The sequence below is a fragment of the Gymnodraco acuticeps genome, unplaced genomic scaffold, assembly GCF_902827175.1.
Source record: "Gymnodraco acuticeps unplaced genomic scaffold, fGymAcu1.1, whole genome shotgun sequence".
Lineage (NCBI taxonomy): Eukaryota > Metazoa > Chordata > Actinopteri > Perciformes > Bathydraconidae > Gymnodraco > Gymnodraco acuticeps.
Window position 1 is genome coordinate 26739 of NW_022989998.1, and position 19345 is coordinate 46083.

The following is a 19345-nucleotide window of genomic DNA, read 5'->3' on the forward strand; positions in this document are numbered from 1 at the left end:
GGAAAGGGAACAGAAAAGATACATAACAAATAATGTTGACTGTAAATACAAGATGCACAAACCAGTTATAAGAATACAACTAAAATATAGTTCACTTCCAAACACTTCCATGACTAGACATGTTATACAATAACTCACCAGATATGGAGAGAAGACAGCTGTTCATGACATATAACCAGGTACACCTCCGAGGAAAGAGCTGCAGGCAGATACAAGGTAGAGAGAGAATTAGGATGCAGAAAATGAGCACTATAGTACAACTTGCTTGAATAAATTGATTGTAGGCTTTTTAAGAGGAACAACTAATAAATTGTACAAGATTCGACTGCCAATGGGAGGCATCATTAATTAGGAACAGTCAAATTGTATAAACCAATAAGTAAGGTTTAAAGTATTATACCAACCAACTATGTGCAATATGTGCTATATATGCAATATATATATATGCCGTCAATATATACCTGGTTGCTAAATCCTAAGAACTGTTACAGGATGTGTATTTTGTAAATTGTGTAACTTTTTATTTTATTTATAACTTTTTTTTGTACTTTAATACTTTTGTATGCATGCTTCTACGTAACATTAAGCTGTCTTCGGCTCTTTTTCTGCTGTAACAACGTACATTTCCCCTCTGTGGGACTAATAAAGGTATTATGATCCTGAAGTATATTACTATTATATTTAAATCTCCAGTCTCACCTGTTCCATGGAGGTCTCATGCAGCTCATTAAGGTTTAAGGTGTAGATCCCCTCTTCAGCTCCAAATATCAAGTACTGGTCTGAAACACAAACAAACATTACTGTTTAGATCAGAACAACAGCTATCATTTCACACTGAACAGTTCCTTCAAGATTCACGAGGGGGTTATTTCTTATTGCTTACCTCTGGTGTCGGGGTTGATCCAGGACGTGGCGCAGTGGATCTTCAGAGGACAGCCGTTGAACACCTTGGAGAAACACGCGCCCATCTGCAAATGGGAGGAAGAGAGGAATAAATGCGATGCAAATTATGAACTTTGCCGACAAAAAAAGAAAGAAGTGTTTTCTAAAAAGGGAGACAGAAAGACTTTTACTTACATGGACTTTGGGTGTAGGAGGAAGACCATTACTGATTGGCTTCTAGGACAGACAGATAAACACACACACAGACACACACAAAGAGTCAGTCATCATTGGATTATATATAGTCCTCTAACATACTGTAAGTAGGGTGACCGGGTGCCAACAAGCCACATATGGGACAAAGAGGACGTTTTTGCAGGACATGTTACTGCATTGCTAAGAGCTAGTTTAGATTAAAGGTCATCTATCATGCTATTTTTAGGCACTAGCATAGGTCTCAGATATATACAAATATATAAAAAACATGTCTATAAAGTGTTTTGCTCAAAATACCAAACAGATCACCCATTCTAGCCATGCCTCATATCCCTCTATTTCACTTCCTGGAAAAAAGGAAGGGTCTGAGCTCATGCGGGACCCGGCAGCTACTGTCTAAACTAAATGCTGCCGTGATGAAACGCCATATCATGGATTATCAAGGATTCTCTCTGAAACAGTCTGGAGCTCAAAGGCTTTCTCTCTTGCCGGTTATACCACAAGGTGAGTTCCTTTGTATTTCCTGCTTCTTCACACACATGCTCTCCAGTACAGGTTAGCTCTGAGTGTTAGCGATGCCAATGTAAACACCGACCATATTACGTCCAAAGCAGTCGGGCATTGTTTCTGATAGCTACTTTCTGATTGGGCCGTGGGTCCACATTTCAGATATTACGTCATATCGGACGCAAATCTGGATCAGCTCCGTTGTAGCCCCGTTTTTAGAGATTTGGGTACGGAGGAAAAGAGAGAGGGTTTTATTTTCTGACGCTGCGTGAGTTCCCTGACACACCGGGGACACATGTTTATATATGAAAGACATCAAAAAGTGCATTTTGCATGATAGGTCCCCTTTAAGTTATATTTTGGTTTCAGCAGGAATATATCCATAGATCGATATTTTCTTTATGAGCCAGGTGTTGTATGACACCTGGTCACTCTAACTGTAAGTGAATCTTGAGCTACACACAAGCTACTTATTCTAGCATTATGTCAAATATGAATGATCTAAGCAATTGGTTCACTAAAAGCACATTTGGTGAAAACGTAAAATATATAATTGGTCACTTGGTAACTTCCTCAAACATCTGGAAATCCTTCACTGATATTTAGCAGTGTCTACTTACCGGAACGTCCTTCTTGTCCTTCCTAGTTGGGACACCAGGGGGCATGGTGGACTGTCTGTCTGCTGGACTCTCCCTCTCTACCCCGTGTGCAGGAGCTGTGTTCAGCCCATTCCCTTCAACAACAGAAACAACGCATAAAACACAAATTCAGATCAAGGTTACATGTGAGAGAGTCAGTGTGTGTGAGTATGCAGCAGAACATGCGAGTTAAAAAACAGACTTAGCTGCAGAATACACATTGAAAGCACAATTCAGTCACATCGACACTTTCTCATACATATAGTTGTATGAGTACAATTTAATGTGTAGGACAGAGGACACAGAGGAGTAACACACACACTACTGGGAGGAGAGAGGGAGGGGAGGAGGAAGCAGGCTAGCAGGATAATACACAGGATCAAAGAGAGTAATGAGCGAAGGAGGGTGTTAATGCAACACAGACAACCTGATAGCTAGCGGTCAATGTGGGTCGATTGTTGGTTTACTCTACCACTGCAATCATTTAAGAAGCCAAAGGAAATATGCATGCCCTACTGTGTTAAGAAAGCAGGAGTTAGCTGATAAATTGTAAAATAATGAGGTATTTGCAGTAGCTAAGGACCAAAACATGTCCTGTCATGATTGCAAGAACAACACACACACACACACACACACACACACACACACACACACACACACACACACACACACAACACACCACACCACACACACACACACACCACACACACACACACACACACACACACACACACACACACACACACACACACACACACACACACACACACACACCACACACACACACACACACACACACACACACACACACACACACACACACACACACACACACACACACACACCACACACACACACACACACACACACACACACACACTTCACCAATTCATGCCTGCTGAAGGCTATTCTGGCATAACTGTATATTCCTAATCTCTATTGTCCACCTATTTCATGTCTATACCGATTCTACTGAACCATATTTTCCAATCTGTTCTCTTATCTCAACTCCAAACAAAACCTCTCCATATAAGGTTGCTCACTAAATATTTGATAAAGCACAACAAAGAAATGTGAGTTTCCATAAACACTAATCTGTCAACTAATAACCAACTTGTTGTAATAACACCTGCCTTCTGTCACAATCTAGAGAGTAAACAGGTGAACCTAACTTCTGCTATTGATTTAGTCCAGAGAAGACACGGAAATTAAAAGATATTTTACAGAATGATGGCCTTCATAAAGTAATAAAAACCTGATTTCCCTGAATAAAGCAATGGAAATTATCGGATTGAATCTGTATGGAAATGTCCTACAATCAGCTGGATATAATTGTGTGTCTTTGTTAAGAAGTAAGCTTGTCAATTTGAAAGCGATTGTCAAAGCTTAGGTGTTTCTGTTCAGATCATTGTACACAAATTGCCTAAAACATTTTAAATGCTGTTGTTTGAAAAGCTTATTTTTTCGTTTGCTAACTTCTCAATTAAACTGCTGAGTTACATTTTAGCATTGATATTTATAAAGCCGCCAACAGGAACAGAAAAGACCAGAGTGGATGAATTAATAAGAACTCATGTCATGTGCCATACCACTATTAGGCGCTTTCACACCGGAGTACTTTTCTCAGGATGAGTTCCGATAGTTCCTGGGATTTTGCGTTCACACCAAAAAGATCTGGAACTTTCCAACTTTTTTTTGCGAACCTTTTCACCCCTTTTTAGTGTCTGCTAGAGAGCAGGGACTTTCCTGGGGAGAAAAAGGTTCCAATTTCTGATTGACTGGGCGATTGCAAACCACGCCCCGTAAAACCCCGTTTTTGTGAAGCCGCCATTTTATTTGCTCGCATTAGCATTATTAGCATTAGCCCAGCACACCAACGGAGAGAGACTAACTTATGGCAACACAAAAGAAAACATGGGAGCGGTGGAGATGAGGAGGTGTCGGCGTTCTGGCGATTTACTCCGAAGGCTTCAGTAGAAGCTGCTGGGAGTCCAAGCAGCTTCTACTGAAGCCAGTCCAACTCTGGGGACTTCGGGTGGCAGTATACACCGTGAAGTTGTTTGCGGCCTGCCAGTAAACCCAAAGCAGAAGAAGAAGTGACGTCAGCGGCTCCCTCAGGGACTTATTTCCGGTGTGAACGTGATTTACTAGATAGTTCCAGGAAAAAAAAAAACTATTCCTGGGAAAAGTACTTGGTGTGAAAGCGCCTATTGTTTGTTGTTTCCTGAGTTCTGATCAGCCAGGACAATGTTTTTTTCTCCTCTTCCTTCTTCCTCCAAGGAAGGAAGGGCCAGTGGTAGCAGACGACTAGCTTTAATATGATTGGGTAAGACAACCAAGTAGACTTAACGAAAAATGACAAACACTTATATTGAGCAGGAGCTGATGGACAAAAGGAACTACAAACAAAAGATTGGAAAGCACTGGTATTAATGGAGTCATGGGACATATAAATTAGACTGCGAGGACTGACTAGTGGGAGACCACACAACCAATCGAGGGGGGACGACAGGGTCTTTGGGAACTACCAATCTACCAAGTGGCTGCTCTTACTCTCTTCCTTTTCCTCCTCTTTTTCCTGCTCCTCTTTCACCTCCTTCAGCACCTCCCACGCCTCCTCCAGCTCCTCATCAGTGTGAGGCGTGTGGAGCCACTCCCAGAAATGCCTAAAGCTCCCATCATCCTCTGGGGCAGAGTTTTCGGCGTCCGAGTGCTTCGGGCTCTCGTTACCTAGGCTACTGCGGCGGTGGGGCGGCAGCTTCGGGGGCGGGGGTCTCGGGGGGACGTTGGAGGCGGGTTTAGCGGGACTCGCCGTGTCGGGGACCGGGCAGCGTTTGATGGTCCCTCCCCCGTCATCCTCGCTGTGTGATTGGCTATCGTCAAGTTTATGTTGTAGCTGCTGGGGTTGTTGGGACGAGCAGAGCGACTTGGGCTGAGGGGAATAACAGATAGGGACAAAAAGTTATATTTCATAAATCGAAACAATACACCTCTCTTTTCAATGACAGTAAACATAATAGAGTGGTGCAGTGATGACGTATTTCTGTAGGCCGACCCGGAAGTAAGCTGTGCATGGGTTCCCTTGACAAAAAAGCAATGTGATTTCTCCATAGGATTTTGGAATATTGTAAAAAATAAGATCTGTGGAAAACGAACCTGTTTGATAAATGCACGTTTTGTTCAGCCGGATAATCTCCACATGTCTAACCTACTTTTATAATTGTTTAATTATAAATCTAAATTGATGGATTTGTGATTAGAAAATTAGAAAAGTAGGGTAGACATGTGGAGATTATCCGGCTGAACAAAACGTGCATTTATCAGGTTTGTTTTCCCAAGATCTCATTTTTATAACACACCTACAAAAATACGTCATCCCTGCACCACTCTATGCATGTGGCGAAATAGGACTAAACTAAGACTTTTAAATACATTGTTCATACCTTGGGAGGAAGGGGAGGCGGGACCTTTGGCCTCATGATCGTGCTCGATTTACTGAAATGGTAGGAGAAAATGTAAGATTCTGCTTAACAAAACATAAGAAGCAGCCTAAAAAACATTTTCTTAATAACTAGAGTCAAAATGGAAACAATATATACAGTTTTCACCACAGAGGTCATGATTTCACTTGCCATTTTAGTTTTTACAAGATCACACGATTTAGAATGTAATATAATTGTTTCTTTGGTGGATCCCATACAGAAACAAAAAAAGTGTAGTTACGCTGTTAATAAAAAAAAAAAATCAAAAGACAATTTTTATGAATCCAGAACGAATTACATTTTGTGCATTTTGTGTAGTGATCAGCCGCTAAAGAAACCCTGAAATGACAAGTATAATCATATCCCAACTGTTGTTTGACAGTGAGGAAAGATCACTACTTTTAAGGGTTAAAAATACTATAAAGTTAGACTAGCACGTTAGAGATCACGAGGAACAACTACAGGGGCAGCATGTGTAAAGTCTCTGGGAATAGCAGCGCTGATACTGAAAAACTGATTAGATAATTAAAGCCAGTTTCCTAATTTACCTCATACCATTCATATTACATTACATGTCACTTGTTAGACGCTTTTATCCAAATCGACTTATAACAACAATACTGTGGACAATCCCCACAGGAGCAATTTGGGGTGAAGTGTCTCAGGGACACAACGACATGCTGACTGCAGTGGGGTTTGACCCTGTGACCCCCCTGATCCGAACACCAACACACAACCCACTGCACCACACGCCTCCCATATACTTGAAATTCAACCAATCTCTAAATAATGCTAAGTTTTTGTTACCAAAGTAATAATTTTGACTGCAGAGAAGCACTATATTCCCAGAGACTTTATTCATTTGGCTTGTACACTGTCTTGATTTGTTAATGTCTGACAGAGAAATACCCAATATGAGCTCTCAAATTCTAAAAGACAAACACTAGGGGCCAATCACAGTGATGATAATACAGGAACACCAATAGAGAGGCGAAGTCCCGCCCATCTGCTTCCGCTCCATGGGACCTTATTTCGGAAAAATTATGTATTGAAATCAATGGGGAGAGAAAGATTATCTTTCGATCCCGTTTGAATTGTGCCACGAATTACACATATGATGTTTGTCAATCTAAAAAAATAATTTCCATGTCAAAAAAGTCAGATTGTCGTAAAACTGTTGAAATATAAGACTATGAAAAATACGCAACTAGAAAGACTACAAATCCCAGAGTCCTGGTCCCGCATGCTGGCTCTTACGGACCGACTAACTCCCCTTGTGTGTACAGCTCTCAACACGCCCAGACTTGGAGTGATTTTCACCTCTTTTAATACTTTCCGCCTCATTCTGAAAGAAAGAAGTGAAATGTTTCAACGTGACGGCCATCTTGGTGTGTGGTGCGAGACGGGAGATGTAGGTCATTGAGCGGTTCACACTAAAAAAGTGTTACTTCAGTTTTACGACACATTTTAATTTTTTTGACTTGTAAAATTATCTTTTAAATTGACAAACATCATATGTGTAATTCGTGGCACAATTCAAACGGGATCGAAAGATAACCTTTCTCTCTCCATTGACTTCAATACATACTTTTTCCGAAATAAGGTCCCATGGAGCTCCACCGGAAAGGGAGGGACTTCACCTCTCTATAGCAATGAGTCACAGCGATCCAGTTGAATGGGGGTCAACAGAAATACGGCTTAATACCCCCTTAATGTTAACTTTATCAGTAACTGACAAAACAAAACAGTTATGATGCAATGCTCCAGCTATGGGTTTGTTAAGGGTAGAATGAGAACACTGTATTGGGAAATGTTGCATGGTGCTGGGGGGCAAATGGCACAGAACTGCCGTTAGGAAATCATGCATGGGTGCTAAGGAAAACATTAAATGGTGGAAGGAACGAGAGGAAGTCTGCACAAAAGCATCTAAAAGAGAAGAGGCGTTGAGTTGTAACAATCTGACCCTACACTGACGAAGAAAATATACTGCTACAATTAGCTATATCTTCATTTATTTAAGAGCTACTAAGCAACTGTTTCCCTGTGTACATTTGTTTAAATCACCTACAGCTTTTAGCTCACTGAAGTTATGCTCCGAAAAAGGTCCTCACGATATCAAAGTGTTTGACTTTTAACATTTACATTTTCATGCTTAACAGATTTTTCGCATTTTGACTGAATTCGTCGTTTTATCAGTTTGAACTGTGAAGCGCCCTAACCAATCACTTACAATGTTTCTTTCTATAAAGAACCACACAGACGTAAAGACGATCCCGTTTATAGCCAGGAACCATTACTTTGATTTCACTGTACACTAGGATTGATCGCAGTGCATTAAGGAATTACAGTTCTTTCTATGTATGCATGTTGTACCGTGTGTGCGCTGAGTGCTGAGGCCTTTCGGACTGCAGGGGAGAATATATAACTAGAAACAATGTTCCAGCCCTCCACAGAGATTTGGCTTTTACACAATGAGGGATGAGGCTGGACGCCAAACACACCGTTTTATAAAAGGCAGGAAGACAGCCTGAATTCCCACACACACATGCACAAACTCAGCAGGGAGGCACACAGATGGCGATGCAAGTGGAGAACAAAACAAGACAACAGCTAATGTCAAGGTCACGAGGATCTAAGCACCGAAAATACACCAAGATTTTCACGTGTATCTGGTTTAGCACCTAGCTTTAATGTACTCTTTATTTCTGTGGTGTTTTGCAATACCTATGGCTAAAGTTATCTACTTTCCCTGTGCATCTATGGATTTAAAATGTAACTAAACGAATAAAAAACGTTCTGTATTAAGCCTCCAGGTGAGTTTAAGGGTTAGGGTTACTGTTAGTAAGCTATTAAACGTCACACAAGACAGCAGTAATGGCACAGGCTGTAAACACACACAAACACAGGTGGCATATGTGGCGAGATGGTGGGGTGTGCTGCATAGAAATGCGTTGATGAAACTGTGGGAAAGACAAGAAGCCTTCCTCCTCGTCTTCCTCCTCTTCCTCACCCTTTCCTCTTTGTAAAGACAGAGGAAAGGATGGGGGAAGAAGGAGGGCTGAAGAGACGAGGAGAGAGAGAGGCTTCTAGTGCTACGACTGGGGGGGAAAACTTACTGAGTGTGAGTTTCATCATCATCTGCACCATCATCATCCTCATCCTCATCATCCCCTAAGTGTGCCACATGGCCCCTGGGAGAGGAGGTGAAGATAGGAGGAGGGTGGGTAAGAGAGGAGAAGGGAGGAGGTGGGAGGAAGAGAACAGAAATAGAGGATAGAGGCAGAGGAGGGAGAGATTAAGGGAGCAAGCAAAGGAGGTAGGGTGACAACAGGAAGAGGAAGATAGAGGAAGAGGGGACAGGGGAGGGAGATCTGAGTGAAGCTTCATCCACAAACTACCTCTAACCCTCGCAGATCTGAAAGGACTGAACAGATCCAAACAGAAAAGACCAACACAACTGGGTTTAAACCTTTCCAGTCTTTCCAGATCTACACACGCCCTCCACACAATACACGTATCCTCTCATCAGTCAATTCATTTCAATGTAACCAATCAAATCTCAGATATTTGAAAATGAAAGTGGCTTATTTTGAAGACACTGATTTTCTGATTAGAGATCATATTTAACAATGTTTTAGTAAGACTGATTAAATTCATGAAGACTTCCTCATTCCGAGTCTATGCCTTATTCTGTATACTAATACTTTTCTCGTATAATACAATTTAAAACCTGAAACTATGAAAAAGACACTTGCTTTTCCCCCTTGGAGTTATTTCTACTACCAGACCAGGCACTTCTATACACTAGAAGAAGCTTTAACTCTTAACTATATTCTACCTAGGTCAGTCAAATAATGTAATGATAATATAACCTAAAAGACTAAAACAACATAACAGTTATCTCCTCTACTAGTAATACTTCTACCGCTGTCCACTAAAAAAGGAGAAATAAGGGACCAAACCCTTTTTATGTAGTTATAAAAAACAACTACATTTTAGGTGTCTTGCCAAACAGTCTTACAAAATATAATATAATAACAACATTGATTCAGCAGACCTTGCTTTTACACAATTTGCAGCACATTTGATGTATCAGATTGTCTCATAACAGATAGCAAAGCACGGTAATTATCATCGTTTTTGAGGTAAGAAATACACAGACTTGCCTAAAATTGCTAAAGACACCCACTGGAGTTTTGTCTGGGAAACTGTATAAACACTCACATTTGTGTGTGTGTGTATGTGTGTCTTTGTGTGTGTGTCAGCCATGCTCTGCAGGAAGCTCCTATGAAGCACAGCCTTCTCCTGATGACACCAAAGCATGAAGCAAGCCGCAGAGGGAAAATAAAACCCAGAAGAATCCAAAATGCTGAAAGCAGTGACAGCCTGAAGTCATTACAAGGTTAGTTGCGTGTGATTGGCCCGATTAGTCCTGACGTTAACAATGATTAGCCGATGGGTGGGCGTGGTTATAGCACTAGCGAATCAAGAGGCCCCGAGTGAATCAGGATATACAGAGACTTCTGACTCACCTCTGATGAAGCTCCTCCTCCACAGATTTAAGAAGACTCCTGTTTGAGGGACAAGTGGAGAGAAAAGCACGAGTGATAATTAGGGTTGGGAACCGAAACTCGGTTCCAGATGAGAACCGATAAGAAAATGCCGGGTACCGGGTACCCATACAAAATACACAATTTCGGTTCTGCTTAACGGTTCCTAAACGCGGTAGACCCTGTATTCCAGCGGGTCCGTCTGCACCGCGGTGCTGCGGTGACCCGGTGGAATACAGGGCGGACCTGGAGAATCACAGAACGGCCGGTCGTCAGCGGGCCGTTGACGGCCGGCTCGGTACGCTGACGGCCGGCACCGCCCTTCATTTTTTTAAACGGCATCATATAAATTGCGCTGACAGGCGACAGAGGTCCACAGTTGCCCCGCAGCGATGCTCCCCCGCCCTCCCGTAGACATTTCACGAGCTCAGTCACTTCATAACACCAAAGATAGGTCGCGGTAAACACTCTGAAGTGAGGCTCCACTAAAAAAGAAAAAGAAAAGGCAAAGTGTAATGCCTGTTAATAGCTTGCCACAGGCATAGCTCAGTTAAAATAAAGCACAGCTATTGTGCAATACATTTGTATTGCATGTATATTTTTTAGTAACAATTTCAGTTAAACCTTTTAAGAATAAATATATTTTTGTTATCTAAACGTTTGACCTCTTTATTTTACAATTTTGGAATCGAAACGGGGAATCGATAAGAACCGGAATCGATAAGCAGAACCGGAATCGAAATCGGAATCGATACATTTCAAACGATACCCATCCCTAGTGATAATACAGATAAATGACAGAAAACAAAGGGGTACAAATCTAAGTTAAGTGCTTGCAAAATAGTTTCCCTGATCTGAATAAAGGTGAGCATTTTGCTTCCAAAGCAGCACCCTTGAAAGCAGAAAGCTAAGAACAGCACTTGAACATCCCTCGAGCTGCAATTATAAATAAATTATCAAACCTACAGCCCACAGAAATCTCATATTCTGTCTCTCCCTGTTAGTCCACAACCTCCCTCACGGTTATGGACTAACGGGGAGATCAAGGTAGAGGAGAAAAGAGAAAGAAATATACATCATAAAAAAGACAGTCAGTGAACACGACACTTACTTGTTTCCTCCCAGAAGACTTGGTGAATCGTGTCCGTACTCCAACTGCAAGTCCTTAAAGAAAAACAAATTACATTACAACTGTGGCATAATAAGTCATAAGTAGCTCATTGAAGCATCTACTGTTTTTAATTTCTCCAGGGACATAAACAGGGCTTAAGATGTTGGCTAAGTGCCACCATAACAATGAAATAAAATAGTGACTCTACTGAAACATTGTTCAATAGTTGAATTACTGGGGTGGATGATAGGAATAATAATATCTCCAGTAAAGCAGCAAGTTCTCCCTGGAAATAAGCAGCAGGGGCTTGCTCAGCCTACATCTAGTACATGAAGACACAATGTGAATCAGCATTGAGTCATGACAACATTTGTAAAGATAATGACACAACATGACAAGCATGCAGAGGGAAACACATACTGCAAACTCACAGGCAGACACACAGACATACACACACACACACACGCAAGAAAAGGGCCTCATGGCTCCGCTCAACTACAAGACGCAAGAGGTTAGTCAACATGTAAGCAGAAATGTAGGAAAAGAGACGCCTTCTGCAGAGAGAAATATAAAGAAATATCAGGTAGAAGAAAGGAAAAGTTGAAAAGTTGAGTGTGAGTGTTTCTAATTAATTTCAAATACAAATGATTAACCTTTTTTTTAAGTAGGAATGCCTGTGTGTGTCTGTGTGAGATTTTTTTTCATTTAGAATTTGGTTGATTGAAATGTTTGTGTAAGTGTACTCCACTTCGAGCGTTAGAACTATTAACGAAGCACTTTTATACTAATAAAGGACTGGCTTACCTAAAGCCAGTTGAGTAGCACTTGAAATGTTTGGCTCTATGAAACCTGATATACTTATATGATTCTGTTTTCTTCAAGGTTGTGTCTTCCTGGTCGAATGTACTTATTGTAAGTCGCTTTGGACAAAAGCGTCAGCTAAATGCAATGTAATGTAATGTAAGTATGTGAATTTCATATATGTAAAAAAAACTAAAAGAACAACAATAACAACAACAACAGCACCACTACGACTCTAATCACCATGACAACTACAACACCAGTTAGTGAGGCAACAGCCAAGGCTGGAAGAAAGAAGAATAAAATGAACAGTGACAGACGGACGGACCAGAATAGATGGAAGAAAACTGAACATTAATAAAATACATGTTGGACATGGAGCAGCCAAAAATAATCAGCAATCTAGAAGATAAATAAAATAAATAAATTCACAAGAGACAGCTTAAAAAGCGAGAGAACCAAAGGGAAGGATGAGGACGTTCCCTTCAGAAACAGATGATCAATGACAAAGAGAAATATGGAGAGGGAAATAAGGTATAAGGTTAAAAAAGAGAGGAAGTAAAAGAATAAATAACTAATGTAGGAGCAGAGAGAGAGGCCGAAGGAGAGAGGGACGGATAGAAAGAGTACTACCAGATTAGATCTCGCGGTATAGTAGAGCTCCTCAACACAGTCCAGATAGGGCTCAGATTCACACTGGTGAGCAAGACAGAGCGAGAGAGACCTCAGTTAATACATTAACCTGGACTGATGGAGGCAAGGGCCGACGACACATAGATACACGAGAGACGATGGTGGATGAGAAATGGATTAGGGCCAAAATGGGCTTTGAAGTCCGTGGATCAGCGAGAGAGAGGAGGAGGAGGATGAGGAGAAGGAGGAAGATACTGGATTATTAATCTGACAGGAAGAGGGGTATAGGTCAAGGGGGAAGGGAACTGGTGTAGATGCAAAACTAGGGAGGAGAGGCATTAATAAATGTGATGAATATATCATTGGTGCTACTTGTAGGGCTGCTCAATTAATCGTATTTTAATCGCGATTACGATTATGGCTTGCAACGATTACGAAAACAACGTAATCGAAATAAAACGATTATTTTTTTATTATTATTATTACTTTTTTTCTTTTGGTTTTTCAGTTGAATTATACTTAAAGTTCAGGGTAATCAACTGTTAAAAATATACTGTTCACATTTTCTTTCTCCAATAAATGGATGTTTTCAAAGTCAACGAATAATCACATTTAATTATCGCAATTACAATTATTGACCCAAATAATCGAGATTATGATTTTTGCCATAATCGAGCAGCCCTAGCTACTTGGTGCTTATATAAGACAATTGGAAACATCTGTCTTTTTACAGTAGTATTTATTTTAATTAAGACATGATGCTATCTTAATACTGGTTCCTGAGTGTTGTTGTGGGAATGTTTGTTTTTGGTTAGCAGTACCAAGCTGAAGGCAAGTTAGATTCAAGACTTTTCAATGCCTCTTTAATCAAATGAATTCCATTTAAAACCAATTGTCTGCACATTTCCTCTGAGACTGAGGTCAGCATGATTTTGAGGTAAATAATAATACAAATATGTTAACAAAGATTGTATATTGCAATTTGGGGGGAAACACGGATCATAACATCCAAGGTCTTTTTTATAAGAGTTTTAAAGACTTTTGAAAGATTCATTTAAGTAATTTTAATACTAATTTTACAGATTTAAATAGTAACATGTATTGATGAATGAATACAATCCTTTTAAGGCATTTTAAGTATCCGCAGAAACCCTGATTTCACAGAAAAACATGCCGAAAATAACTCCAGCCATTGACCCCTTTGAGCATCAAAATGCTTCCAGTATTTATATCATCAATAATATATAACAATATGTATGTGCTAATGATTTATTGATTCTAAAATGCTATATATAGCACTGTCATCCTGAATGGACAGATCTTGTGGAGGACGAGCCGTGATATTATGTTACTTTGAAGCAAAGGGGAAGGACTGAGGGCGGTGAATGAACGTGGATTAACGTTAGGGCTGCTCAATTAATCGTATTTTAATCGCAATTACGATTATGGCTTGCAACGATTACGTAAACAACGTAATCGAAATAAAACGATTTTTTAATTATTATTATTACTTTTCTTTTTGGTTTTTCAGTTGAATTATACTTAAAATTCAGGGTAATCAACTGTTAAAAACATACTGTACAAATGTTTTTTTTTTCCAATAAATTGACGTTTTCAAAGTACATTTGAATAATCGTGATATCAATTATTGACCCAAATAATCGAGATTATGATTTTTGCCATAATCGAGCAGCCCTACTTAACGTTACAAAGAACTACACTGGGGACTATGTCTCATAACATGAATCGATGGATAGATTCAGGATTAGGTATTTCTCAACAGACTTGAAAAGGTAGAGGAAAGTGGAGTTTGTGGAAAAAGTGCAAGTGCAAAGGACGGACAGAAGAAGTGAGAGGGAGTGAGGGAACGGAGGACTTTAACAAAACGTGACTCTGAACCCTTCACCACAAGCAAACACTCAGTAGCTCTAAAAGTGATGGGCAAAAACAGAAACAGCTTGAGTTACTTGAAAACAAACTTAGCAGTGAACTATAGCTCAAACAGTACACATTTTATAACCAACACTTTATAATGTAACACATTGTTTTAAGCCATAATATACATTTTCACTCTAACAAACAGAAAGGATACATCTCTGCCTATGCTGTTGTGAATAAGGAGACTCCAGAGCAAGATGGCTAATATAAACAGTGCTTCACAGTCCTTGTTGTTTCCATGTCTAAGACTGCCTGGCTGTCACCACTGGGCTGGAGATGTTCATGGTGGCGGCAGATGTTTTTCCAGCCGCGTCAGCCAGCACTAACAGGTGGATCCCGAGGCTCTTCAGTCCATGTGGGACACATTATCCCTGATGCTCTGGGATATGCAAGAGTCTCCTCTGATTTGGACGTCCACAGGAAAGCATTCTCATCGGAGGCCTGTAACACCTCAATTGGAACTTTTCCACATATAGGATCACTGCTTCTATGTTTCTATTGTATCTAAGCGGCTCGCCTGAACCCTAAAATCGCCCATACACTCTGATCGCTATCAAACTGATTTCATTCTCACCTACAATAAGATTTATCGGGACATCCCTGCCTAAAATCGCTTCATGTGTGTGACTACCAGAGGGAACTATGTGGATGGGCTTCATGTTTAGTTTGACACAGACTGACAACAACATAGGGTGCTTCCTGTGAGTAGGTGAGGGTCAGCCATGCTGGTACTGGTGTTGACAACCACACGGACATACGCTCACTCTCCCACACACACTTACACACACATGCCACAGGTAAAAACTCACCGGTTCATGATGAGGTTCGGTCTCCTTTCTCAGTGGAGGATCAAACTTAACTTGGCCAACTGAGAACGAAAAAGTAAGAGACAGAGTATGGGGAAGAAACAGAGGGGAACATCATGAGATTCTCTGTTTATGAAGAGAGTCAGAAGGTTCAGGTTATCTGTTTTCTGACTCAAAATGCATTTGTTGTTGTTGTGAACTTGTGTGTGAACTCACAGTTTATCTCTGACAGCGTCTTTCCCTCCCTGGTGCTCCTGCTAATGGAGCGAATACGATGAGGAACAGAGACCGGGGACTATCAGGAAAGAGAAAGACACACACACACAGTAAATCGCTGTTCAAAGGATATACACAGTGTAGTAGTTCAAACGGCACTTGAGAAGATTACAATAGGCTTTTAAAAATAACAATAATCCTTCAGCTATTTCCTGTGGGTGGGATTTGATGACACAGCAAAAATAAAAGCCAGCCGCACACTGCAACCAGACAACCAAAACATAGCAACCAACGGAAAACACAAACCTTCCCTGGCAACAACATTTCCTTTAGAAACTATTCTCACGAGTCCCTGTATGAAATTATTTATTCTTATTATGCTCGAGGATATTCTGAGTGTGACTTTAATGCAGCACATTGATTCATGTTTTAATGTTGCAGACCCATGTGGGAATCAGTTGACAACAGACTTGGCATCACACAATATGCACTGACAACAGGGTAACTGTATTTCAACTTTACTGGCTCCACTTTCAGTATTTCATCTTAAGATTTATACTTGTCTTGTAGAACACAGAAAAACACAGCAACCTCAAACCATGCCTGTAAAGCACTGGGAAAAGACAAACCAAGGCAAAAATGCATCTGTCAAAGCCAAAATTGTAGCACAGATACACTTATAGACGTGTCCATTTAAAACCACCTCATATCGGCGTAATCAAGTTCAACTTCATAACAAACAACTCATGGTTAGTAGTACCTGTAATGGCAAAGATTGATGAAGATGGCTACCATACCGGACATATTTGAGTACTCCTCGACGTTTTTAAAATGTTATTGTATCTTATGTTTTTAAAGTATAATAAATAATATATTTTGATTTATACAGAGCTGCATAAATATTCCTTAGTCTTTTTAAAGATGATTTGAGTTACAGATTAGTAACCTTCACCGTATTACTGATGTACAAAAGTCATGAGAGAAACCCTACCTCTCTAGAAGTGGGAAAATGCCAACACTATTTGTTTGCACCTTGGTTTGAATGCAATATGCTGAAGAGAGAGAAGTGGTCACACTATGGTAGCCATCTTCACGAATCTAGCCATTTCTTTAAACCACAGAAAAAGAATGAAAGGAAGTGATAATAAGTGATCTGCTGGAGTTTGGACGAGACGGCAATAATGGTGTCATGGAAGTGAGCATAGTTTGTTTGTTATCAATACTAAGTAAGTAAGATGAGTACGATAAGGAGATTGAAACCACTGCACTTAAAGGTGGGGTAGGTAAGTTTGAGAAACTGGCTCGAGATACACTATATATTATATTATATTCCATGGAATGCTCTTAACATCCCGATAGCAATGAATATCTTAAGTGCTTTGACAAAAAATGTCATCTGTGGAAGTCGTGGCGCTGTAAAAAGCACGACCAATCATCTGAGCCGGCCCGGCTAAAATAACTGGATGGCCTACCTGCCTGTCAGCCTTCCATCTGTGCACAAACTTATCTCGTGCCCTCATTGGTCATGTGCGCGTTCGTGTGTGTTGGAGGAGGGGCTCTGTAAGGAAGTGGCAGATTTTTTCCGGCTGTGTATTTTCAAATTCTAGCGCACTCGAGCTGGTTTCTCCAAAATGACCTACCCCACCTTTAAGTTAATGAACAATGTTGACTTTTTTAATCATTTGTTCTCTATAGATAATAAGATTTTAGTCATTTAGTCTAGCCAAAACCTTATTTAATTTTCCTAAGGTTAATTTTGTTGTCATTGCTACTTCTACATCCATACTTAAATCAATGGCCATGTGTTTATCACGAGGCCAAAAGTACATCTATGTGGCTGTCTATGAAATGCCGTTTAAAAATGGACTGTAATAATAATACGTTTAAATCAAAGATAATATACTTTTAATCAACAACGTCTGATGAAAAAGAAAATCCTGAACAAAAGTGCTCTATGGCATGTTGAGCCAATCACGTCACTGGTAATCCATCAGCCTTCAGATAAATGACATGCCAATGCCAGTTTCCATGACAGCACCAGCAGACACTGCACTGAATGGAAATCTACTTTCTATTCATTCAGTCCTGTGGTCCTCCTCCTCCTCCTCCGAGAGACAAACACATCTGACAGGATCGTTTGTGTTAGAATGACATCACTGCAGACACCGCAGCCCAAACTGGTACCTTCCTGCGCGCCGCAAAACGAGGTGCACGTCGAGCACCGGGGCTTATGGGTAGGAAATGACCCCTGTACTTAAACTGAGGAGGAGGTAGAAGATGGGGGGATGGAAACAAGAAGAGAGGAGAAAGAAAGGAAGGGAGAAAGAAGGAGGAGAGAAAGGTAGAGAGAGAAAGGAGAAGTGCTACAAGGAGGAAGAGAGGAGGAAAGAGGAAGTAGAAGAGCAGAAGATAAAAAGAGTGCAAAGAAGGAAAGGAAAGAGGGGGTAAGGGGTAGGGGGAGGACAAAGAGCATAAAGATGAGTCACATGTGCCGGGGAAAAGGGAGACTGAGGTTGTGGAGGGTGAAAAAATGGTGGTGGGCGAAGAAGGAATTTAATGAACAAATAAAAAAAATAAAAAAATAAATAAGCGGGATCCAGTAAAAACATAATCACTGTTCAGTTGACCTGACTGCAACTCGAGAAGGTCAAAGGTTACCTCTGGTTCAGGGTCATCGTCGTCAAAGTCGTTGAAGGTGCTGTGGTCGGGGTTGTTGGATTTGTCCAGCAGCTCTATGGCCAGCGTCCTGCTGAGAGGCTGGGACACAAAGGGGTGCTGGAGGACAAACGAGAGGGAGAGATGTGTTAAAATGGCTCTTTTCTTGTCTGACTAACACCTCAACAAAACTGAGGATTTCAAGTATCCTGGAGTAAGACGCTGTGACAGATGTTTGGTGTGTTGCTTGACAAATGACTAAAATGGTTGCACGTCAAAACTATCATACAGTAGATTAACATTCAATCTATTGGCTTGTCATTTAATAGATAATTAATAGCTGTGGCAATAGTGAGAATGCATTTAGCAGCCGACACCTCTTGTTCAAATATTATCACAAGCGGATTAATTGCCTGACTTTTGTTTGTTTGTTTCTGGTTGACCCAATTTATTTATCACACAACAATTATTTTACAAACTGAAGCATTCGCTATCTGATCTGGGAATGTGGTTCGCCTGTATTTTATATATAATGTGCCTCTGTAAAATGTCATGATTTTGAAAGTTGACATACTTATAAAAGCATAAATGGGGCGAAGCCTGCGAGCTAGTTCAGGCAGTCAACTCGAGCACCAATCATACATTAACACGTGGTGCGCCTCGTCCCTCTTACAACCAACCAAACGCATTCTTCTTAACTTGCCGCTCTAATTAAGCTGCCAGGTCTTCCTTCCTCTGCCTCGCTATTGCTGCTGCTGCTGTGTTTCATGTTGCTGCTGCTGCTGTGTTTCATGTTGCTGCTGCTGCTGTGTTTCATGTTGCTGCTGCTGCTGTGTTTCATGTTGCTGCTGCTGCTGTGTTTCATGTTGCTGCTGCTGTGTTTGCTGCTGCTGTCTGTGTTCATGTTGCT

The 19345-nt window shown here is 40.7% G+C and overlaps 1 protein-coding gene across 1 annotated transcript in view; it reads right to left on the minus strand.

The window, feature by feature from the left end:
* The window catches only part of LOC117544097 (mitogen-activated protein kinase kinase kinase kinase 3-like), a gene marked incomplete at its 5' end in the record, with an annotated part of 29038 nt that extends 10483 nt beyond the window's left edge, over positions 1-18555 (minus strand). Inside the window, 14 exon segments of the mRNA XM_034212900.1 lie at positions 139-199; positions 700-779; positions 884-968; positions 1078-1119; positions 2226-2338; positions 4974-5175; positions 5687-5738; positions 8842-8916; positions 10258-10296; positions 11387-11439; positions 12821-12883; positions 15568-15626; positions 15781-15859; positions 18439-18555. Of these exon segments, the coding sequence (XP_034068791.1) occupies positions 139-199; positions 700-779; positions 884-968; positions 1078-1119; positions 2226-2338; positions 4974-5175; positions 5687-5738; positions 8842-8916; positions 10258-10296; positions 11387-11439; positions 12821-12883; positions 15568-15626; positions 15781-15859; positions 18439-18555 (1120 nt within the window).
* Between the last annotated feature and the right edge of the window lie 790 nt (positions 18556-19345).